This window comes from Amphiura filiformis, chromosome 9, assembly GCF_039555335.1.
Source record: "Amphiura filiformis chromosome 9, Afil_fr2py, whole genome shotgun sequence".
Lineage (NCBI taxonomy): Eukaryota > Metazoa > Echinodermata > Ophiuroidea > Amphilepidida > Amphiuridae > Amphiura > Amphiura filiformis.
In genome coordinates, this window is record NC_092636.1 from 6,869,089 (window position 1) to 6,893,583 (window position 24,495).

The following is a 24,495-nucleotide window of genomic DNA, read 5'->3' on the forward strand; positions in this document are numbered from 1 at the left end:
TCACTTTTTAGTGTTTTAATTTTTAAAAGTGATTGTTTTTAAGAATGAAACACCTTTTCCAAAAATTAGAATGCATAAATTGAAAGTCTTTAGACTTGATTGTTTTAACACCCTTTTAAAAATGTATGCTTTTCCTCAATTCATAAATTTGGCCAAATAGTGAAAATTGACCTTTGTTGTAGTGGCGTAACTAGGGGGGCAATGTGTCCTGGGCGCTACCACCAAATCAGCCTCACTTCAAAAAATATTGAACCTACCATTTGGCATGCATGAGCACGATTGCAATTTCATGTCTTATTATCAAAATACACCCCTGCATCCAAGATATTCTTGGGTGGGGGTAGGGGCGCCAATTTTGTTTCTTGCCCCTGGCGCTACCAACCCTAGTTCCGCCACTGCTTTGTTGCCCGTTAGAACTAAATGAATGATTAGGATTGAGCTACATTTCATTTGGCAGAAGTTAATTTTTAATCCCAAAAAATTAGTGCTGTATTTTTCTGGAATGGGGAGTATAGCAAAAGGTGCATTCGGTCATCTGTGGCCCGCGAGTTAATATAATTGAGCACCCCCTGATCTTTAGCTATTTCAGCTGAATGAAACCCCTGAAGGTGCAGGACTGGTTTTTGTTTTCGGAGCAATATTTGAGTTTTGGTGAAAATGACGGGACCACCAGGAATTTTTATCTTTTTCCCCCTACAACTGACCACTGAACCAAACCTCCATCGAAATTGGTCCTTGCTTTTTTTTCTTCAAAATTACCATAACAGCAAACGAAACATGAACACATCAGATTTTGTTTCAAAAATTATTTTATTATTCAACCACACTTGTGGCACATAGAAATTTCTCATAAATAAAAGAATGTACTGCTGCAATGTTGATCACTTGTCTGTGTAGTAATTCTTTACATACATGTATATACAAAAACAAGGGTCTCTTGATAAAATATACTTTGTCTCATTTTGACTTGTCAAAATTCTTTTTTCTGCAATAAATAGCTGCTAGTAAATCATAGAACAAAAAAAAAATAGAATATTCAAATTTTAAATCTTTGAATCCCATTCAAGTAACATATTTCAATTTCTAAATCTTTCTTAACCATGCCAGTGTAATTGGCACCAAACCTTTCACACAGAACAAATCCACAACATAATTTTATGTTTTGGTTGAAACTTGAGAAAAGCTGAATGATACTTGCAGTTTTATTTATGGCCCAATTCAAAAATTCCATAAACAAAACAACGTAAGAGAAGTTTGATGAGTACTTGACTTGGTCATTACCCAGGCAATGCATTTACTCTTAGTCTTAGCATACTACAAAAACTTTGGCAAGCAATTTCCTTTTGAAAATACATCTCATTCAACATGAAAGGTGATTTTATGTGGAAAGCAAGATCACTAGAGATTAGCTTGTTTTCAGATCACCTTTTCCACACATTTCAGTTCACCAAGAAAATTAGCACGAGTGGGTAATATTTTTGCACTGTAATTGATTTTGATATGTCAATTGCAATTTACATTTAACATTCATCTGGGAAAAAATAACATTACATAATAAACAAACTCCTTATATAATTTGAAATGAAAGAAAACAAAAATTTATTTAAAAAAATGCTCAGTTCAACTTGGTAGTATTATATTCATTTCAACCTATTCCAAGACAAGAAAATTATTGTCCAGTCTTTTAAAGTTGTTTAGTCCGTTTCTAGGCAAGAAACTTCATACGTAATTGTTTCCAAACCGCACTTGGCTGCAACTATTACTGCAATGTTGACTGTGATAAAGTACGACCCAAGTGTACATTTCTTGAAGAAGATTCCACTGGAAACCTCAACACACTTATTCTTATCATTACCTTTATACATACATACATACTTCAATCAACCTCTAAAAATCTTGGCAACCCATTTTCCAACATCTCATTCTTTTTCAATCAACAAAGCATCATTCCCATAAATCTCAAGTAGATATTTTAATTGGCAAGGTATTCAATATGGCATTCACTGTATTGAAACAAACTAGTCACCTCCAACTTCAATAATCGGACCATGAATACACAAAATAAGTTCACAATTCTGTCCATCCACCTCAAGTTATCACAACTGGCTAGATGAGTTTATATTACATGCAAGTTTGCCAGCAAATTCAAAAATGCAAATTAATCTCTTCCCTTTCACCTGAAAATACAGCAAGAAAACCTGGCATATACAATGTATACCACTTGGCATAAAGAGCTGCAAAGTAATGGTGAATTTAATAGTACTAAGTGTGACACTTGACTTGGACGGACAATTTTCAGTTTCAGGATTATAACAAGTTAGCACACACACATACACAGTCATCAGCAACAAGCAATGGGTGTTGCTGCAGCCTGTGTTGTTGTAGATGTTGTGTACTGTAAACTCTTCAGCATTTGCTGACAGTCTTGTAACCTTCTATGGTCACCTATTCTTTCTAATGATCTTGCTGCTTCTGCTAGCATGCCTTCACGCTGCCCTGGAGATGAAAGAAGTGCAGAGGGTAGGTGCCTGCAGGCCATGAGTAATGCCGTTGCACGGTCACGATCGCTCACCACAATCTCTTCATCATCTGTTATCAAAAGAAAAGAACATTGAGAATTTTAAATCGAACACATGGTTTTCTAAAGTTTTAAATAGGTTACCGACATTTCGGCTACACAATACTCTCTCATGATACAATGTATGCAAAGTTCCTAATGAAGTCTGGGATTTTCAGGTTTTGACATGGTTGGATCTTTAAAATGTATGGTGCAAGTTACTGAGCTCTGGCCTCCTTTGTGTTTAGATTTTGTGGCTAGGGACCAGGTTTAGTTTAACTTCCTGATTGATACCATTGAACTTTTCGAGCTTTGTCCAGAGAACAAGGCCAGTGCCCTCAATGGCTTGTAAACATATTAAATAATGACCTACAGGTAACCCTTTCCAGAAATTACCTTAGGATGGGCGGGTATCAGAGAGCCTAACCTAAAAATAGACCCTTCACACTTTTCATATTTCTTATTTTTCATTTCTACGGAATTTAAGTGTTCATATCTGCAATGCAAATGCCCTTGCAAATGAACCTCATTTTGAGATGACCATGCAAAGGGTCTTTAGTTACAGAATCAGTACCACTGACAATATGAGGCATCTCACCTTTCAAATGAGCACCATGCGAATTGGTAACTATTCTTCGTCTCAGACTTCTGTCCAGTAACTGTTGAGTTTTTGCTGGATGGGCTCCTGCTATAAGCCTAGCTGTAGCCTGGTACAGATACACCCTGGGGACCACTGCTTTGATGACTGTGGACAGTTTTCTTAGACAGGCTAAATCATGCTGGAAGGCTGAGAGCTCCGAGGGCACAACTTGCAGCACCTGGTTGGAGCCGTCCGCTTGCTTCTGCCATACTGCTGTACGGGTTGCCAGCAACCAGTCACACACCAATACTTGCATGGCCTGTAAAGAACAAAAATTGGAATTGGGATTCAATGTCTTGTTACTCTAGAACATAGTGAACAGTTTCAAATATTTCTTCTTTATCCAATAAATTGCAATTTCCGCCCTACTTATCTTAACATGCATTGAAAACATGAGCAATATTTAAAAGATACCATCCACTCCAAACATGTTGTAAGGAAAACAAAATTAGAAACAATCATGTAACATTAAATCTTGGAGAAATAACATTTTTCTTCCTACAGTTTGATCAGCTTGTAATCAGCGGGGATTATCTATTTTATTTTGTGAATCGTCTTGTGACATCTCACCAGAAATGTCACGAAATATTCATTTAAGTCCTATACTTTCTTCATGCAAAATATGAACCATACAGGTCAACAATATCACTCCAAAGGTCGGTCTACTCTTCCGCGTAGTGGGAAAAGCCTAACAATTCCCGCAGATTATGAGCTGATAAACTATTTCATTATCCTTCCAAGTTCATTTAGTACGGTACTTTCATTTTAGGCAAAAATTAAAAAATAATTGTCTCAAAGCTTGCGCACAAGTTTGTTTTGCGATGCATATTTGCCTCAAAGAAATTGCCTAATTTTGAGTTGGGGGAAGCAGAAAGGGTGGGAGAAAACAGCATTTCACACTGGATTTGAAAATCTTTGCGAGCTTTCAGACACACCATTATTTTTTGTTGACTGTATCCCAATTTCACCCGAACACTAAAATTCAGGCCAATATCAAACATCTTTGAAAACAAAGTACAACACAGATATACTGTTACTTTATATTACAACTTGGATGAAAGTGACAACTGGCTCCTATCAATTCCACCACTTGCATTCATCAGTTTCCGATGTTCGTCACAGGTTTCTGGTAGAGCTTGTTGAATCATCTTGCCTCCGTGTTGCACTGCAGATACACTGCAGGTTCACAATTCACATGCAATGCAACTACAATGCACCACGGCACACAAGAAACGTAGAAATCATCGCTTCCCAGTCGCCGCTGCTCACAAGTTAAGTCAGCTCCAGAAGTCGAGTCCACCTGGCTTATCTGAAATAGAGCATTGCCATTCTGTCTTCATAAATCAGCTTGCAACTCACCTGTGTAATTTTTTCATGTCTCTGTGCTCCTGAATAGTTGAGACTTGTCTGTAAATCTGTACTGGATTTGTTGCACAATTTGACGCATTCTTCTTGAAGCTGGTCTGATTTGTCCATCAGGAAGGTTTTCCTAGCTTTGAAGGCTTGAAGAGTAGCACTTGGTAGTCCATCCCTATAATGGAGAAAATGAGAACAAATCCGCATACTTCATCAATTATTCTTGTTAATCAAACACGATTTTCTTTTTGTCAATTTGCTTGTAATAAACTTATTGTGTCAATTAATATAGTATTTTTTGTGTTAATATGCTTGTGTCCTAATTTACTTGCTCCATCTCTTCAATGCGAGTGCATGGCCCAACATCTGACTATGTATCATTGTTTAAATATGCTGTATTCAATATTTCATAGAACTTTGGCAAGATATTCTAGTAGCTTGTGAATATCAAGAACACCACCACCTTCCTGTTTTATTTATGATCCACAAAAACATGAATGAAATGATCCAACTTACTCTGTTTCTTGTAGTTGTTGTGGCAGTGAATCCATACCAGAGTAGAGCCGTTCTGCTGCAGAGTCATCCCCTAGCAGCCAATGCGTTGCTACAGACACCATGTTACACCACCATTTAGCAACTGGGTCAGGTCCTGATACTGTGAGCATATTAGAGCCAACTGCAAATGAAGCTAGCCTTGGTGCACCAGCTGCCTCTGCACACTCACTCAGCAGCTGGAGGCATTGTAACGTCTCAGAACATTGAGGATCACTGCAAGAAAGCATGTGTGCAATTTACAAATTTGATTTCACCTCATATTGTGTGGGTCAGGTATTTCAGGGACGTTGGGGTAGGTGCCTCTGCTGTGTCCAACATGATGGCACATGAATAAATGGAGGACAAGTTTGATTTTTGTGAAAAAATAATTGCTCACTTGTCCTTCAATGTGAAGCAGCTCTTAATTTTAAAACCTGTTTTATATGTATTTATTTATGATGGTTGAAAATTGCCTTTATCATGTTAATCTAATCATATAACTTGAATGGGATTCAAAACTTTTATATTATCATAGTGCTAAGAGAATTTGCAGAGAGATGTTTAAAATTATACATGTTTGCTAGCTATTAACCGACTTAAAAAACGAAAATAAAACTATTTTTCCCACAGACCAACAAAAATGGTACAAAGTAAGAATTAAAATGCTCAACTGTACTCACCTTTCTGTTCTCTCAGCAGCTTTGCCTTTGCCTACTGGCGACACCAAAGAGTACAATGCCCTCTCCAAGAGATATTCACGGAATGCTTGACTCACAAAGGAAAGTGGATCAGCTGTTGAAAATAAGAGGAAAATACTTGATTATATATTACAGTTATTTGAATTCACACTGGCATTGTCATATTAGTAAAAAGTTCCATCTAATATTTTATTTCAAAGACAGCTTTCCTGCTACTGAATCAATTTTATCTCTTGCACGTTTTTAAACATTGGTAATGAAGTTCAAAGAACTTACTGAGATTGCCTGTGATGCTGTACATGCTTTCTTTGGCCTGGCAAGTCCATGTGCCATCTACAAAGAATCGGTGACCCAGTGGATGGAAGAGCCACTGCAAAGACGGGGGTGCTGTATTGCCGCCTTTAACACAAGTGTGGCGAGCTCTGCTTAAAAAGTATCTCTGCAACAAAAATTTCAACATGCAAACCATTAGTTATTTGACTTGTCAGGTAGAAACCAAGATTACAAACATTACTGAAGTAACAAATATACTGAAGAAATAACATTTGAGAGAAAGATCACTTTGCAGACAACATTTCATTCTATTCCTAAAAAGGTAGACATTTCTCAATTTTTCTCCCTCCACTGATTTTGGACCATTTCCAAAGTTATTATGTCTGGTACATTTGACATCTCATCATATACCTACATACAGAAAAAGATTCTATTTGTACATTACTTTTGTGATAGCTGCTTGCAAAAAGTGCTTTGTTTTAATTTTTGGTCCATGTGAGTGACTTTTACTTACTGCAGCATAATGCAGCCTCTGTGGGAAGCATGTCTTGATGCACAAGGCTTGGGTAACATAGATCTCTGCCACTGTTTCCCTGTTGATGGCCTCCCCAGCACTCTCAGCAAGATTCATGGCACATAGACCCATGTTGATAGCATACAATGGTCCCTCAGAAAGATATCCTGCAAAGAGAAATCCAACAAATTTCAAATTTAGTTCTGTGCAATACAATTTCCATATCATATTTTGAGGGCCAAGGTTAGACTTAAAGCAAGAAGGCCTCATCTGCAATTATAGCTGCCCTGAAGACATTTGACACTTTTTGCATTCTACTGTACACAATTTTTCCCTGGCAGCTATAATTGCAGATAGGGTCATCTTTCACTTAACCCACAATTTTGTTATGGTGTTGACTACTGACAATGACAAATGAGCACCTGTCTACTTCCCATGCATCATGAGCTAATAGCATGAAATACAATCCACAGCTAGCTGGTGAAAGGTTATGGACTACCCTGGGAATGTGCATGATGCAGAAAAAAGCCCTAAGGCAAATGACATCGACATACAGTTCAGTTCACTTCCAAATTGAAAATATTTAGTGTCAGCTAGACCTATTAGCTGAATTGCAGAGCAATTTCCACTCGCAAAATTTGGCATGTGTGCTTCTCTTTGAAATGGGCGCACAAGGAAATCTTTGAAGATTAATTAACATTGTGCTAACAATATAATTTACTTATGAAGGGAAACAAGTCTTCTTGCTAGTGCTACAGTGATCACATGCCAATACTGTTTTTCAATCTTTCCATTGTTATCTTATATCCATACCTGACATGTACAACTGATGCATTTTGTGGTAGACGAGAGCCCCCTCTCTTGCAGATGTCTGCGCATTGCTGAACTTGCCAGAACTCTTCTCTTTACGCAACCCTCCAGCCAAGCTGGCTAACCAATGTCCGATCCACAACCTATTCAACCCATGACGCATGTAATTCCAGCACAAGGAAGACACCAGGTCCAGTTTTGATGTAGGTAATGGTCTACCTAGTGCCGTCAAACACAGTCGAAGCTGGCTTGCTGCAGCAGCATAATCTCCCTTCGATTCAAGCAAACAGACATATTTTTATTAAAACTTAGTATTGTTAATTTTGTTCATGGTGGCCATTTTTATCAAATTGCAAGTCAACAGAGTCGGGAATTTGACAGTGTCGATGAAAGATCCGGATGCAGATCAGTATGTATACGGTAAATATTTGCATGCATTTAAATTTGTGAATGGTAAGGAGACTTGCTCTATTTTCTAGCACACAGAATATTTTGCATCCATGGACATTTTTTAGACGAAATTCAATCTACAAATTTACATCTACAAAGATGTGGTTTCTTCCCCAATCAAAAGTTTCAAAAGCCACAAAAGTGCCATATAATTATCACAAGAGTTTGTCCTTCTAATCCCCATACTTACCCTAGCTAAGTCTAGGTCGGCTTGTTTGCGATGTCTCCAGAAAGTAGTGGCAGCATCAGTCAATGGTTTTGTGATGGGTTCACCAAAGATGAACATCCCAGACAGAAAACTAAATACCAACAAAAAGTTGATGCACCAAGCCAGTAAAGCAGGTCCAAGCCACTCTAACCACCCAATTTCTGGCTCATCTGCAACAAGAGGAAAGGAAGTGGTAAGTTTTACATGTCACGACTCACAAGTATTCATATCTGTTAAGTAGAACAAATTGCAACCTAGTCTGCATCGTAATTCTTCATCAAACAATGGCAATTTTGAGAAATGAATGCCTGGGAGAACTAGTAGTACAATTACCGAATAGGGTGCAACTTGCTAAACTTGAGGCCAGTCCTCGCTTACGGAGTTTAGGGTTAGGGTTTAGGATATAGAGCAGTCTTGTGACTAGTAGAGTTGCACCCTATTTGGTAATCGCTCCAAACTAGTCAACTTGGGCCAACCTGTGTATGGGAAATTACTTACCAGCTATTCCAGCAAGGTTCCGTCCTGTACCCATCGATCTCGCATAACCATCTTCAACCTTCATGCCTGCAAACCCTTTGTCAAACAGAATACCAAATGGATTGAATGCCAACACTGCAAACATGAAGACACACAAAGCAATTCTGGTACGATCCAGCAGTCCGGCGGTAGGGCTGATGGGTTCCTCTTTCACACTATCAAATGGATCATCATACGAATCCATAGCCTCCTCATCGCACATCTCTGGGCTACTCACATCAGTGCTGTATGGACTGCGATGAGGGGAGCTGGTATCAGATGGAGGCGGAGTAAGTGGCTCATTTTTGATGTGAATGTCTTCGGTATCTATAACAAACAAAGAATATATCATAATGACGATTGTTTGGCCAAGATTTCAGAGAACACATAGACTACCCCGTAGTCCACTTGCCCATTGTGCATACTCTGGATATTGTATTTAAGCTTAAAACTCTGATTTAATTAATGTGTGCACAATTGATAGATTTTCACATCTGATCTTTTCAGTCACCCTACTCCCTCTGTTTGTTAGCTTCCCAAGTGGACTACTGACATTGGATTGCGGTTTACATGCTTAACACGGCTGTCTATGAGCTTCTATGGATGAGATTGTCGGAAATCTGGCCTACTAAAATTGGCGATGATGTAATGCATCTTTAAATGGATCTGGCTTGTGATTGGTCGCCCAGATCTCGTTATGGTTTAAATCCTCCGGTACCTGTCATTACCATTAATAACTACATGGTACACAAGTATGTGGCCTACGCCGCCTTTGTGTTGTGTAATTGCATGAACGTCAGTAAGTCAATGAGCGCGTCTTGTATTTGCTTGCGGTTAAATTTGATTGATAAACAAGTATGATTGACAGTGTGAGTGTTAGGGACTTTGCCTGTTCAAAATCACGTTTTTAATTGAATGTCCATAGTCTATTTTTAACCTGGAATTTCGCATGATTAATAAACTGGCAGATTCTAAAATCAGAATTGTTCAGTACTGAAGTGCCAATACAATTATGACATTATGATATGTTGCATTCAATAATATAAGCCACTTTACTTTTACTGTCACTAATATAATTATATTAACTTTTTCATAACAATTTTATACTAGTATTTTGATGTATTAAATATCAGTATAATTTCGAGTTCAACTGAATGCTTTCATCATGATTATCATGCTTTTATTTATCAAAAATAGACTATGGCATAGTCTAGAGAACACACAATACATTCAAACAAACTAAATGTACAAACTGACAATTGAGCTTATTCTCTTCAATGACTTCAATTGATTTAAAATCAAACAAATAACAACAACTTACCAATACAGCTTTCCTGGACCGTTATGGAGTTCTTTTCCATTTGCACACGTAACATCATGTTCTCCTGCTTCAGCTTCTGAACTGCATTCCTTAAGTACCTGATGTGATCAATTGCTTTTTGAAGGATGCCCGACTTCTGGATCTGCGGGTTGCAATGGTGCAAGTAGACATTTAAACAGCTGTACTGTGTAATGTAATTTATTTATGGTGACTAAACTTTGGATGTCATTACCTAGCTGGGGGGTTTACACCCCCCAGCTAGGTATTGTAATCGTTGGGTTCTTCCGCTGGAAACAAACCACTGTAATCTTCCCGTTTTCTTCCGCTGGCAACTAAGTGAAATTGCACATGTTTTTTTTGTTACCCTTTGAGTATGAAACCCTGACTTGATGCTATGTAAGAATTATTTGACTAGTGAAGATATGGTTTGGCCTTTTTGAATCATTGTTTTTCCTAAGGAATGAATGTGTTTGTTAGTTTGTTCGTGTAATTTCTTATTTAACCTGGGGCACTTAATCAGTTAAAAACGCAATTAATCACCTGTTCTTCCTCCAAGCGCAGGGAATGTGTGTATGAGAGGATTGATGGCTAATATGGTTTTTGATGGGCTCACTTGGGAATTGAAAGGTTGTTGCAGAAAACTTGGATAATAGTGACAGTGGTTGGTGTAGTAAGCAATAGTTGAAATAATGGCATTTGGACACATCAACAACGTGAATAACTTTAGCTGAAAGCAAAGCCAAAGGTTTCCTTTAAGGTTAAATGTCAATGCAGTGGAAATTATGAGAGTATCGAGAGAGGACCAATGTTAACTATTTTGCTGATTTTGATAGGTGATTACTACATGTATTACTGAGGCATTGGCATGTTGACAAGAGATTTGCCAGCTAATTCATGTAATTGACGATTTGTGTTTCAATTATAGCATTGTTGTAGCCTCATTTTTGTGACATGGTTTGATCTCAGTGTGGTAGATCACTAGATTCAGTGGAAATTTAGTTATTGGGGTTTGAAATCTCATCCCCTGTGAGTGAGGGGGAAGGTATGGATACACAGGGTTTGTATAATATGTCCTGAAACTGGCAGAATATGAGAAACAATAATGGTATAACTGATAGGAATAATAATAATAGGAATTCGATTTTTTGATATGAATCAGGTGTGTTAAAGGCACTCCTTAACAGTAATTGTAGTATATAAATTCGTGGGTTTAACATTATGTTTACTATTTGAAGTATTATTAGGCTCTGGCTTATCTTTTGATTTTGATTTTGCACCCGTTTTTTACAGACTTTGGTGGTATGTTTGGAAACAGGGGATTAATGAGCCAAGCTTTAAAATGTTTAGCATTTATTTCTGTATGGTTATGTCCGACCTCTTTCTTTGTAATGAAAGTGTTCTCCGGCCTCTTTCTTTGTAATGAATGTGTTTTTGGCTTGGTTAGTAATTCCAATGTTAGTACCGGTATATGAAACTATCAGATGTGTTTCCTTTGCAGTAGGAACTTTAATTCTTTCAGTGCCATTATCATGGCAGTTAATATCAAACTCTAACTAGCATTTGTTTACAGGCTCTATGTTTTGTTTTTAAAAGTAAATGATTGTCGGGGGATTTTCTTGTTTTCTGATGTTAGGTTTTTTTTATTTTATACTTATATCTTAGAGTATGTATCTTATTTTGTTTGATTAAAAACATCTTGCATTAAGTTTTATATTTGAATCCCAGTTAACAATTAAACATTAAACATTAACAATTGATGTTCTTGTATTTTACAGTGAAATTAAACATGGTTTAAGATTATGCGCAACACAAAAATAGCTTGCAAATGGAATAGGCCTACATGAATGCGGGACATGAATTCATTTGTTTTCCTTATCTTTTTTTGTTCATGAAGTTGGGGAAAATAGTATCAGAGCCTTTAAAACTGTAATAATTGGAACAGGTCGAGGTCATGAACTCTCTACTTGTCTACTGGGTATATCCATGCTGCAGCACTGATGTGGTGTCACCTTACATTTGATGTAGTACATGTATACTGCGCCAATAAAGTATCCTTACACTTGGAAAAATAATCACAATTTCAAAACTGAACAATATTGGGGTAAATTTTTAATAGATGCACTAACGAAGGTCCAGTTTTAAAAGTGACAAACTGGCCTATTAGATACAAGGCACAAAAAGATTCCAACAAAAGCGCAACAAAGAGACAACACAGTTTCTTCAATGAAGCGTTATTTAAAGTAGTTTTTATTTCAGTTTTACTTTTATTTGTCAGTTCTTTTGTTTCAGTTTTCTTTTGTTCCTTTTTTTTTAAATTAAAGCCAAACGCATAAATTAGCCATTCACCACTCTCAAACCAGATTTGTGGTCTGTGGCGTTTTAAATAGGCCAGTGTGTCACTTTTGAAACTGAACCTTCGTCTAATCAAATGCTTGTAACGTTACTTCTTGAACATGTTGAAGTCACATTGGATTCAATGTGGTGTCATAATGTGCACTCTGTAGGATTAGATAGTTTATTTAAAAAACAAATTTACTCCAATATTGTTCAGTTTGGAAAATGTGATTATTTTTCTAAGTGTAAGGATAGGGGAGATTGGGGTTAGTTGAAACATTTTTCACAAAATCGTCTTTTTAACGCAAACCGATTACTTTCAAGAAACACTAACCATATCAGTATAAACATATACATACATGCTACAAATACAACCTTAAACTTTATTGGACCTGCTTATGATTATTCATATAATCCAATTTGAAAATTTGAAAAAAAGTGTTTCAACTAACCCCACCCCTGGGGTAAGTTGAAACATAGGTGAAGTTAGTTGAAACATGGCTTGTAAAATGTCAAAATAATTATTATTGTGTTGTTAGGGTTATACTTCCCTTGAAGGCACCCTTTAACATACAAGCAGTGTGAAAAAATGAATAAATAAATATGTGGGAGTGCGGGTCAATACTTTGGACACAAGGTGACGAGTGTCACCATGGACCAAATTATGAGAAGCCTAAAATATTATAAAATGTACTTTCTGTGTGCACTTTTTGCTTGTATTATTGCTTTTTAACCATATTATTGCAATATTGAAGAAATGGTAAACATGTTACAAATTTTTAAAAGTCAAATTTTTAACCATATTTTTCTATGCGATTTTCACGTTTCAACTAACCCCACCTCAAAAGTTTCAACTAACCCCGATGCCTATTTTTACATTTCAAAGTTCATTACACAAAATAAGAAATACAATAAAACTTTTATTTAACATTATTCTGGGACTTACTACTAGTGCTTATGATACTCAAAAAATAATCCCCTGAATCTTCTAACAACATGGAGATAACGCATCTTTTCTGAGGGGTATAAAACTTCGTCATAAAAGTAAGTCAAAAAACAGATATTCCTTTCCCAAGCCAACACTGGTGGGGCATCAGTGCTGTTGCTAATTTGGTGGATGACCCTTACTAATACCTATTACTAGGTGCCAGTATTTTACCAAATTAATTCTTTGTGTCAGAAAAAAATACAATGTTTCAACTTACCCCGCGTTCCAACTAACCCCAATCTCCCCTACTTTATTGGCGCAGTATATATGTCACATGTGCAAATAATTATGTAGGGGCTGTTTAGTGTTTACAATGTATGGGAGGTAGACTTAACCTCCTTTTTATAAATGTAGTAGCCCTAGTATGAACCAATCTGAAATTGGACACCACCTGTTTTGTGGAAAATCTTGTTGTCAGCATTGTAAATTGTGAAAGCCAGGTTGTGAAGATTTTCGCTTCAGAAGGTTACTGCCAGAGCAGAAATAAAGTCTTGATGCTATAAGGGGTGGTGCAATAATTATGTGTACCCCGGGGGTGGTGAATATTAGGGGGCAAAGATTTTTGTCAGGCCAAAGGGGGGTGGGCAAGCATTTTTGGCAGGTCAAAAGAGGGGTCAAGCGATTTTGGCAGGTCGAAGGGGGGGAGCAATTTTTGGCACAGATATTTTGGGCACCATTTCTATATTATTACGCCCTAAAAGGTGGAGGAAACCGTTACGAACATGTTCAAATATGCAAAATTTCGTACTCGCTCCGTTAAGCATTATATGATAAGGCAATTTAAGGTTTTAAATTCGGGTTCCCCAAAATCTTGCATGTGTAAGGGGGGGGCAAAGATTTTTTGGCACGTCAAAAGGGGGAGGGAGCAAAGGTTTTTTGGCACGTCAACAGAGGGGCAAAGATTTTTTGGCATGGCCAAAGGGGGGGGGGCAAGTGATGTTTGGCAGACCATTTTAGAATTCACCATCCGGGTACACATTATTGCTCCACCCCTAAGCAATCCAGGAAAACTACCAGATTTGACCTAGAATTTGTTGGAGTTGGTCATTTTGTTGTGGATTCCTGGTTTTCTATATAGTCAGTTTGTAATTTAGGATTTTAAAGTGGATTGCATTTGAAGGCAAGTAATGTGTGTATATACAATATATAGCAGTCACCTGTCTTTCGTGGTCACTGTCTTTTGTAATATTGACAAGTGATATGATTTGTTTAGGGGTGGTGCAATAATTATGTGTACCCCGAAGTGAATTCTCAAAATGGTCTGCCAAAATCGCTTGCCCCCCCCCTTTGGCCGTGCTAAAAACCTTTGCCCCCCCCTTTCGGACGTGCCAAAAACCTTTGCCCCCCCTTTTGACGTGCCAAAAATCTTTGCCCCCCCCTTACACATGCAAGATTTTGGGAACCCAATTTAAAACCTTAAATTGTCTTAACATATAATGCGAAAGAGATGAGCAGGAAATTTTGCATATTTGAACATGTTCAGAAGCGTTTTCCTCACGCCTTTTTAGGGCGTAATATAAACGGTGCCCAAAATATCTGTGCCAAAAATTGCTTGCCCCCCCCCTTTCGACCTGCCAAAAATCGCTTGACCCCCCTTTCGACCTGCCAAAAATGCTTGCCCCCCTTTTGGCCTGCCAAAAATCTTTGCCCCCTATAATTCACCCCGGGGTACACATAATTATTGCACCACCCCTTAATGTTCTATTTAATGTGATAACTGATAAGTGATAGGAGGGGATATTGTTTTTTAAAATGACAATAATTTTTTATGGGAGGTATTACCTGTTACCTGCTCCTGTATTGCGTGGCACAATATCCAAATGATATCGGACGAACCCTCTCCGATGATGAGCAGGGTTGATAATTATTTATTATTGCTAAGTGAAGTCCCTTAGTAAGTTAGTTGACCAAATGTAGGTGTTGAAGACATGCTTAGCCTATACCAAGGCACTTTGTTTTTGTTAAAAGTAGGCGTGTTCAGGACGGCCATTAGCCGGGGCCATTAGATCCTCGAGGATCGGCGTGCTCGAGGATTGCGATCCCCAAGTCAATCCCTGAGTGCATGTCCACACGACTCTGTCGTGGTCTGTAATCCTCGAGTTTCGCAATGCCTGTCAGTTTGAGGATTATTAACCGAAAGCTGAATGTGACCTCTGCAGTATCGCGTGAAATTGAACTTGGCAGAACGTAAACAAACGGTACCACCAAATCAAAAGGCACCAATTACGCAATTGCGATGTCACGATCTGCGAATAGCATTTTGCTCTTGTTACCTAGCTAGGTATTCTAATGCTATCCGATGCTTCTTTCTTTCTTACCTAGCTACTGTTTTTCTATCCAATTCCTGTTTTGCTATCCGATCTTTACCTAAAGCTGGGGGTTTACAACCCCCCAAGCTAGGTACTGTTTTGCTATCCGATCTTTCTTCTTTCCTGCTTCTTCTTCTTACCTAGCTGGGGGTTTACAACCCCCGAGCTAGGTCCTAAATATTCTAATGCTATCTGATTCTGCTTCTTTCTGGCAACAAAAACTTACACACATGTATCGGCTATATCCAGTTCCCATAGGGTGTAAACGAAATTGGGGTCAAAGGTCATTAAAGGGGCATTTCCGGTATATAACCAGATACCTTCAAAATGCTTCTTCTGCCACATCATCATAATAGAGGCCGCCAGCCTTTCGCCATCTTGTGGGTACAAATGATCGGTGCGATGTCGCGTAGTCGCTGGAGTACCGGCGGCGCAAAGTGAGCATCGGAAAGCATTACAGTGTGGTTAATCGTGCAGGTGCATCTCATCGGATTCCAAAACGGCACACGTGCAGAGGCCTATTAGTAGTTTAAAAGGTCAAGGCAAGTAGGCCTATATGGGTAACAGGTGTTGGGTAATTAGAGATAGTCACAAGAACCACCCAACCCGAGAACCGCAAAATCTAGTATTATATAGTTCAATGACATCACTTGCACATATGCATTGGCTATACCCAGTGCCCATAACTTGTACACAGAATTGGGGTCAAAGGTCATTAAGGGGGTAAAATCTTACAATTGTATTATCTGGACATCTGTAAGGGGTAAGGGGCTCAAACTCAGCGACAACAAATCTTGTGACCATGGGAACATTTTGCAGTGGTCAGGTCAAAGGTCATGCAGAGGTCAAATTTTAGAAATGCAATTTCTGGACATCTAGCTGATAGTGGTACAGAGCTCAAACTCGGTGACAACAAACTTAATGACCAGTGGAATATGTTGGAACACATTGCAGGGGTCAGGTCAAAGGTTATCAGGGGTCAAATCTTATAATTTCATTTTCTGGACATCTGTAAGGGGTATGTGGCTCACAAATCTCATGACCAGTCCAACATTTTGCAGGGGTCAGGTCAAAGTCATGCAGATGTCAAATTTTAGAAATGCATTTTTCTGGACATCTGGAAGGGTACAGGGCTCAAACTTAGTGACAACAAACTTAATGACCATGGGAACATTTTGGAACACATTGCAGGGGTCAGGTCAAAGGTTATCTTGGGTCAAATCTTAGAATTTTATTTTCTGGACATCTGTAAGAGGTACGAGGCTCAAACTCGGTGACAACAAACCTCATGACCACGGGGACATTTTTGGAACATTTTGCAGGGTCAGATACCTCCAAAGTACCAACATGCCCAGCTAGGTTTGTGGTCTATGACCACCATTTGCCTCTAGTTTTTTTTATAGTTAAAATTACCTGATGCTGCTCTGCTATGTGTAAATCGGGGAGAAAATCACAACATCTTTCCACAATAGGTGCAATCACAATTTGTATCAACAAATCCAACAAGTTTCTCACACTTGAACACCAAATCTGCTATGTCTTACAAACTTCCATCCCAGGTACGTGCATATATCTTGATTTAACCCAAAAGTTCTGCAAAGAGTTGATTTCTTAAATTATGCATGCACAAATTAATTTGCATATTTTCACACACACTGACCTTGGCATCGTGTCCAACTACCATACTCTTCAGCAGCAAAATCTTACTGTTGATGCTCGACCTGTAACGCTTCTCAATGGCATTATGAGCCGTTCTTTTCTCCCCCTTTTTGGGTATGCCTGGCAGTTCCAAAGTCTTGCTACTCGCCAATCGTGTGATGGGGATTTTGTCTCCAGCAGCCTCGCTGCTCACCAACACTGGAATGCTTGTGATAACTGGTGCAGTGGTGCAACTAACCGCTGTTGGAAGTGTTGCCGTGGTAACCACAGGTAAACTTTGACCTGCTTCTGTCTTGATCTGTACATGAGGCTGTAACACAACCTGAAAGGAATGCAGACATGATACATGGGAAGGTGAAGGTCATTTGGGGCTGCCGGTTCATCTTCCTCAAATTATTCAAAGCTTCAGAGAATTTATAGTGCCATAAACCAGAAACTAACATAAATGTTTATAACAACCCTGGGTTGTTTATGTGCAATTGCTAATGGGTGGATATTGTGAGGTATGGATATGATGTACCTTATTAAGTTCTTATTAACATGAGTTGAGACAAAACACAATTAATTAAGCTATGTCCATGTAGATTTGTAGAGCTGGAGTAGAATCAACATAAATCAAAATATGCTGTTGGCTAATGATTTTTTCCATTTGACTTTTCCAACACATAAAAACACATGCAACTTGGAAGCAAAGTGAGTTATTTACTCCTGTAACTAACAAATTCACAGTCCCAGATTCAAGATTATGACATTATGAGAAACATTTAAACAGGGATGAAAGTGGCCTGAAGTGACTTGGCAGGAAAAACCTGAAAAAGCGTGTAAATTTGGGCTATAAAGCCTCAAAACTGACATCCCTGTTTAAAAACTTGAACAAAAGTATGAGTTCAATTATGCTGAGCATCAGTCACTATAACCCCATATTTAAAAAAAAATTATGACATGAGATTATGAGAAACATTTCAAAACTTGAACAAAAGTCCACGAGTTCAATTTGATGCAGAATTAATGCTCTTTAAAAAAAATCTTACCTGTTTGTATGTTGTTGCTGCTGCTTGCTTCTGGACCCGCGGAGCTGGAGTTGAGGATAATGTTGGACTTTGCACCTTAGGGGACTGCACAGTAGGTGACCTGATAGCAGCTGGGGGAGTAGTAAGGGACAGGTTGCTGACTTGAATCTGAGGATGTTGTGAAGTTGTTATTGTGATTCTCTTTGGTTCCGGCTTTGAAGGAGTCACTTGTAGTTGGGCTGAAGGCGTCACTTGAATCTGGGTTGATGGGGTCACTTGAAGCTGGGTTGATGGGGTCACATGAAGTTGGGTTGATGGGGTCACTTGAAATTGGGTTGATGGAGTCACTTGAATCTGTGGGGATGTCACTTGTATCTGATGAAGCTGAACCTGTTGTGTTGGTAGCTGTTGTTGTTGTTGTGCCTGTTGTAATTGCTGTAACAACTGCTGAATTTGGAGGGTTGCTTGTTGTTCAGCAGGGACCACAGTTTGTACTGGTTGCTGTTGCTGCAACTGTTGTCGAAGTTGCTGCTGTAACTGCTGCTGTTGCAATTGTTGCTGTTGTTGTTGCAACTGCTGCTGTAATTGCTGCAGTTGCTGTAATTGTTGCTGAGCTTGCACTTGAGTTGTTATATTGAATGCTGGTTGTGTTGAAATGGGACTTGAGACCTGCGGAATTTGAGATGTGGTTGCTGCCGTTGAAACTTGTTGCTGTTGAGGTTGTAGCTGTTGCTGTTGCTGAGGGGCTGATGGAGTGTGCTGGGAACCTAGCAACATGTCGAAGCTGGAGTCTGATGACAAAATGCCAGAATCTTGAAGAGGTGGCATGGGACCCAAGGGTCCATCAAGTAGCAGGCTGGATGGATCATCAGGACAGTCATATTTTATCATATCTGCATGAAAAGAAAGTTTGAAACAATTTGTTTAGTAAACCATGTGACCACCAGGGCCATACAGCAGCATTATCTTTTGTCAAAATAAATAAGTATTTAAACACTTAATGTGGAGATGAGAATGTTTTGTCATCAAAATGTCAACACGGTTTTTCAGTTTTTATAATCAATCACAGGAGTACAGTTTTCTGTTCCGTATACAACTTATTATGTAATTGGTGGGTGGATGCATCTTGACCCGAGACAGAACAAGTTTGTACTGGTTAGTGGTTCAAGGTCACCTCCTGAGGTCATCCATGGGTCATTTGAGGTCAAATGAGTAAAAACTGTCATCTGGGCATGAAACTTGGTGGGTGGGTACATCTTGACCCGAGACATAACAAGTTTGTATTGATTAGTGGGTCAAGGTCACAGAGGTAATCCAGGGGTCATCTGAGGTCAAATTAGTAAAAACTGTCATCTGGGTATGAAACTTGGCAGGTGGATGCATCTTGACCCGAGACAGAACAAGTTTGTATCTTTGTTTTAGTGGGTCAACAGAGGTCATCCAGGGGTCATCTGAGGTCAAATGAGTAAAAACTGTCATATGGGCATGAAACTTGGTGGGCACAATCAACATTCAGAGCCAAATTTTTGGAAGGTCATTTCGGGGTCATCTGAGGTCAAATTAGTAAAAACTGTTGTATGGGCATGAAACTTGATGGGTACAGTCACCATGTAGATACAAATTTTTGTAAGGTCATTTTGGGGTCACCAGGGCAGCCCTCGAATTAAGGATCTGAAGGGGCACAGCAACTTTTTTAGGGCAAGTTGATAATTGCCTTGGATTTTCACTGAAAAGGAAAGGCAGCACAGCAGTTTGTAATATTTTAAGATGGCATCATGGCAACTGTTGAAATTTGAGAAGGGCACCAAGGCAATTTCTCAAAAGTGAAGAAAACACACACAAACATAGATGATTTTATAATGAAGGGGCAAGGCTGGGGCACCGACGGCAACTTCATTAGAGGGCATGGCAAGTGACTGCCTTGGGTAAAGGACATATTTTGAGGGCATTACGGCAATGGGGTTGGGTACCCACAGCAAAATGCCATGGGTGCCGTGGGTTAATTCGAGGGCTGACCAGGGGTCATCTGAGGTCAAATTAGTAAAAACTGTTGTTTGGGCATGAAACTTGGTAGGTACAGTCACCATAAGTCAGGTAATCGCGACAGCCGAGAACCGCCAAATACGGGGGACTGCCTAGTGTATATTATAGGGGCAAGGAATCCAGTTACTACTACACTGGAATTTAAGTGACTCAAGACAAGGGGTACGTAATTTTGAGGTACCGCTAGAATGTACCTCATTTCTTTTACATATAATGAACCACTTGTCTTTGAATCACTGAAATTTCAGTGAAGTTTGGATTCCTTGCCCCTATGGCCCTATAATATGTACATAACTTTTGTTACCAAAAATGTGTAGTTTTTTTTTAGAAAAATGCAAAATTAGTCACAAAATTATCAGGGGGTGTAGTACCACCTTAATGCCATGAAAAATCAGACAATTTTGGTGTCAAAATGAATCAACTAACATTACAAAACAACTAAAAATAAAAATGTTGAACAGGCTTGCTCTAAAATACATTTTTTTTACATCTTCAGTGAAATGCAAAAATTTGAATTTTTGACAACAATATTTCATGCAAAAGAAAAAGAAACAGTTTGGCTCATACTGCATGCCGTGTTTCATTTTTGTGAGCTGTTTTACCGAACCGTACCATATTTCCTCCTTTTTTTTTTAAATTTTGATTCGAGTGCAACCCGTTGGTTAATTGACCTGGCTAGGCCAAGGACGGGCGGGAACTTGGGTACCCGGGAATGCTTAAAAATAGTACCACACATTTTGGGGATAAATGAAATATTTTGAGGAAAAGCAGAATTTAGGCTCAGGACAACCTCCGTATTTTGGAAATAATTAGTTGATTCACAATCGTCTGACAATCATAACAACAGACCGATAATCCGATTTGGCTGATAAGGTTTGTCGGCGCAGATCGGCACGCTTGAACTTGAAGGGAACACAAAGCTCCACGTATGTCGCACATTTAAAACCATGTATGGCATGTTAACAGGGCACTCGCATCAATCTCAGACCTTCATTTTTGAGGAGCTCAACTGCACCAGAGAGCTCCTACAGTAGCTCTCCTTAAATTAAAACAACAATCCAGGAGTATGATTTACTGAGCTCCTCACTCCTTGAGCCCTTTATGTTTTAATACAGATATTATAAGATTGAGCTCCTTGTTGAGCACCTTAAACTCAGGAGAGTGATTAACAGAGCTCCTGCAATTTTCAAAACTGAAGGCCTGCAATCCGACTGAGGCTGAGTGGAGAGAGCAAGTGACTGTCATTTTATGTTCTCCAATTCCAAACCAAGTGTAGTCAGCTCAAATGCCATGAATGCGCTAATTAGTAATTTGTGCTTATTATGTATAATTTGTGTGCAAATAGAGCATATCGACCGTTTGAGTTTGCTGGTTTGCTATTATCAGTTTGCAAATTGAAGTGCAGTCAGTTGCCAGTCAAAATAATAATTATGACAAACAAATGTCAACTTCAAGTCGGCCAGAGCCCAGCTACAGCTTTTTGCAAAGATCCTTCGGCGTCGCAGTTTTAATTTAATCCCACCTCATCAATTCCCAGTTTCCCGTTACATTATTTTTCATGACTGTGTAGGTGACCATTTCATTATTCATTATTCATTATTTTATACCATTTCATTATTGCATCTGTTACAGGTGTAAACCAATAACTACCCATGTATACATGTGATAAATCACAGTTCGTAGTTTACACTAGATGTAGTTTACAACCACATGAAGGTGATTGTACAACTATTATCAAAAGTTTCACAATATTTTTTACGGGATGAAATCAGAGCAGATCAAAAAGTGCGGGACAGAGAATTGAGTAATTCATTAATAATTCATTATTAACCATATACCATGCTCCTACTCAGGGGTCGCGCTAAGTTGCGTTCTTGCGCGCCACGCGCATTTTTTTAAGTTTGAGCGCATCTATTCATTTTTGCATACCAGTTCGGGGGTTTTCATGCGCGCAGAAAAATGAAAACATGTGAAAGAAAAATAAAAGCTTCGATCTCCAATATTTACGACCTGTCCAGAAATTATGTAACATAAAATGCAATAACATAAATGTTGATGTGAAGTCGCCGTAGCATTGTAACATAATTTAAAAATAAAAATAAAATACACACCGCCAGCGTAATTTAACACAGATTGTGATATTGTCTAGAATCACTGATGAGTTTTATTGCAGTACTGAATGACGACACGCACGTGAGTTGGTAATTTCTAATTCTAGGGATCTGTAAGAAATGCTTCAAGGGTGGTGTGTAGAGATATGCCCATGCGGTGAAATTTCTGAGGCCGTAGAAGAAAAAAGTGACAAAAATTTGCCCTTGAATTATGTTTTATAGTCAAAATACTCCAGTAATTCAATAAATATCATGCTATTTGGCCTAAACTTGAACTCATTTGCAATGAAATGTCATTTTTTATTGAGTAAATCATGGCTTTTTCACTCGTGACATGTGACTTGCAATGCTGTTGAATTCTGCACTTTGCAAGTTGAACTGCATTTTATGGAATTCGGCTGAACTTTTATGGCATAAAGCAACACTTTTATAGCAAGTACACTGCGTGGGAACTTTCTTTAAAAGCCAGATAGTTGGTTAATAGCGAGAATCACGGCGTGAAAGGGAGATCGCGTTTTGCCAGGCCTTAACTATTTACACATCATAACCAAAATCACAAAATCTGATACTGATATATTGAAGCGCTGAGCGAATATACCTATTCGTCTCAGTTGAAACGGCATTCAATACTTGACTAGAGAACCCCTCATTTTAGGATTTGGCGCATATTTTTAACACTTTCAGGGGTTCAGGGTTCTGAGAACCCTGGTTTTAAAACCTAGTGCTACCCCTGCTCCTACTGCAAAGAAAATCCCTGAAAATCAACAGAAAGAGCCAAATTATGATATATTTAAAACCACAATTATTTATTTGTATGTTAAAGTTTGTTAGAAATCAACATTTTATTCAAAATAATGAAATATTTGGCCAGCAAATTGTTTTGAGCGGAGTAGGGTAACGGGAAACTGGGAATCAACTTTCATTAGCCTTATACACTCACGCAGTGTTCGAAATAAGCAGTTATCCTCTTGTCCTCTTGTCCAAAAATCACTGGGGACAACCAAATTGAGATATGTACTTATCCCCTGGACAACCACTATATTTTACCTCCAAAAATATGACACATTGTGGGGACAACCAAAATGCTTTGAGGACAAGCAAAATTTATGCTTTAGTTGTCCTCAGGACAACCTCCATATTTTCCTTATTTCGGACACTGCACTCACGTAAATTCACACCGCGCCTGCATCACGCAAATCGCAATTGTTTGGACTTTTGGAGGTGCTGATGTGGTGATGACCTGTTTCAAGTAGCCACCAATCAGAACTCAAGTCATAAACTGCACCAAAATAAAAGCTGCAAAGGAATTTTGCAAAAGATAGCTCAGCTCAGTCAGAGTCGGACATGCATGCATCCGATGAACTGGGGTCTTGGCAACATCGTTGTTTACCCTGGATTGTTTACACCAATTATACTGTTACAAGAAATACAGAGTATCAACTAACCACTTGCTCATCTTTGTTGTGTATATACCTTAGAAACAGCAAATATAATGCTCACAAATAACAAACATGTACATTACATATACGATTAAGATTTTAAGGCGCTGGTTCGCTTGGCGTCCAAGCGATACGTGCAACACACACGCATTTGCAATGTAACTGTGAAGGGGATGGGGAGTGCCTTCGCTAATTTAGAACTTCATATAACTACATGATAAATCAGTAGATTTATTAGATTTTCATTACATATGTACTTACCATCAATATCGTCAAGTAATTCATCGTGTCCTTCTCCTGATTGTTGTAAAGAAGAGTCAAAATCTTGTAAAGAATCGGAGGAAAACAGCCACTGTTGTAGCTGGTCCGCCATGATTGCTAAATAATGTCAACAAACTGGCAACACTTGGGATGTAAGACCACGGAAACTGACCAATCAGCGAGTGCGAAACCATCGTACGATCCTGCGTCACTGGAGCAGCAATTATGGAAATTCAACAGTTATATGCTAATATTGATGTTTATTCATGAACAGACCTGGAAAATGTCAGACTCTTGTGAAGTCTTGGAAAAGTGAAAGTATTATAATATCCCAAAGTTTATGTTTCCGAAATTTCACCGGGAATTTCACCGGACCATAATATTATTTAGTTTTAATATTCATGTCAGCTTCAGATGAGATGACAGAGCTGTTTTACTCATTTACTGCACAATTTTGAAAATGA

The 24,495-nt window shown here is 38.6% G+C and overlaps 1 protein-coding gene across 1 annotated transcript; it reads right to left on the reverse strand.

Annotated features, from left to right (window-relative positions):
* Window positions 1-791: 791 nt before the first annotated feature.
* On the reverse strand, window positions 792-24,182 carry LOC140160566 (sterol regulatory element-binding protein 1-like). Its single transcript, XM_072183810.1, has 14 exons — window positions 24,032-24,182; window positions 18,199-19,070; window positions 17,169-17,489; window positions 9,878-10,019; window positions 8,539-8,883; window positions 8,023-8,210; window positions 7,386-7,653; window positions 6,573-6,739; window positions 6,062-6,224; window positions 5,768-5,879; window positions 5,070-5,321; window positions 4,557-4,728; window positions 3,156-3,456; window positions 792-2,589 (listed from the first exon to the last, which is right to left on the reverse strand). The coding sequence occupies exons 1-14, from the start codon at window positions 24,141-24,143 to the stop codon at window positions 2,342-2,344; spliced, it is 3,663 nt and encodes a 1,220-aa protein (XP_072039911.1). The 5' UTR covers window positions 24,144-24,182; the 3' UTR covers window positions 792-2,341.
* Between the last annotated feature and the right edge of the window lie 313 nt (window positions 24,183-24,495).

What these genes read in the sequence shown, in the direction of transcription:
- LOC140160566 (XM_072183810.1), bottom strand. Translation starts at nt 24,143, where the DNA reads ATGGCGGACCAGCTACAACAGTGGCTGTTTTCCTCCGATTCTTTACAA. An exon ending in CCGACCTAGACTTAGCTAGG is followed by an intron (nt 7,654 to 8,022) that starts GTAAGTATGGGG and finishes CTTGAATCGAAG; the next exon opens with GGAGATTATGCTGCTGCAGC. An exon ending in CAACAACTACAAGAAACAGA is followed by an intron (nt 4,729 to 5,069) that starts GTAAGTTGGATC and finishes TCTCCATTATAG; the next exon opens with GGATGGACTACCAAGTGCTA.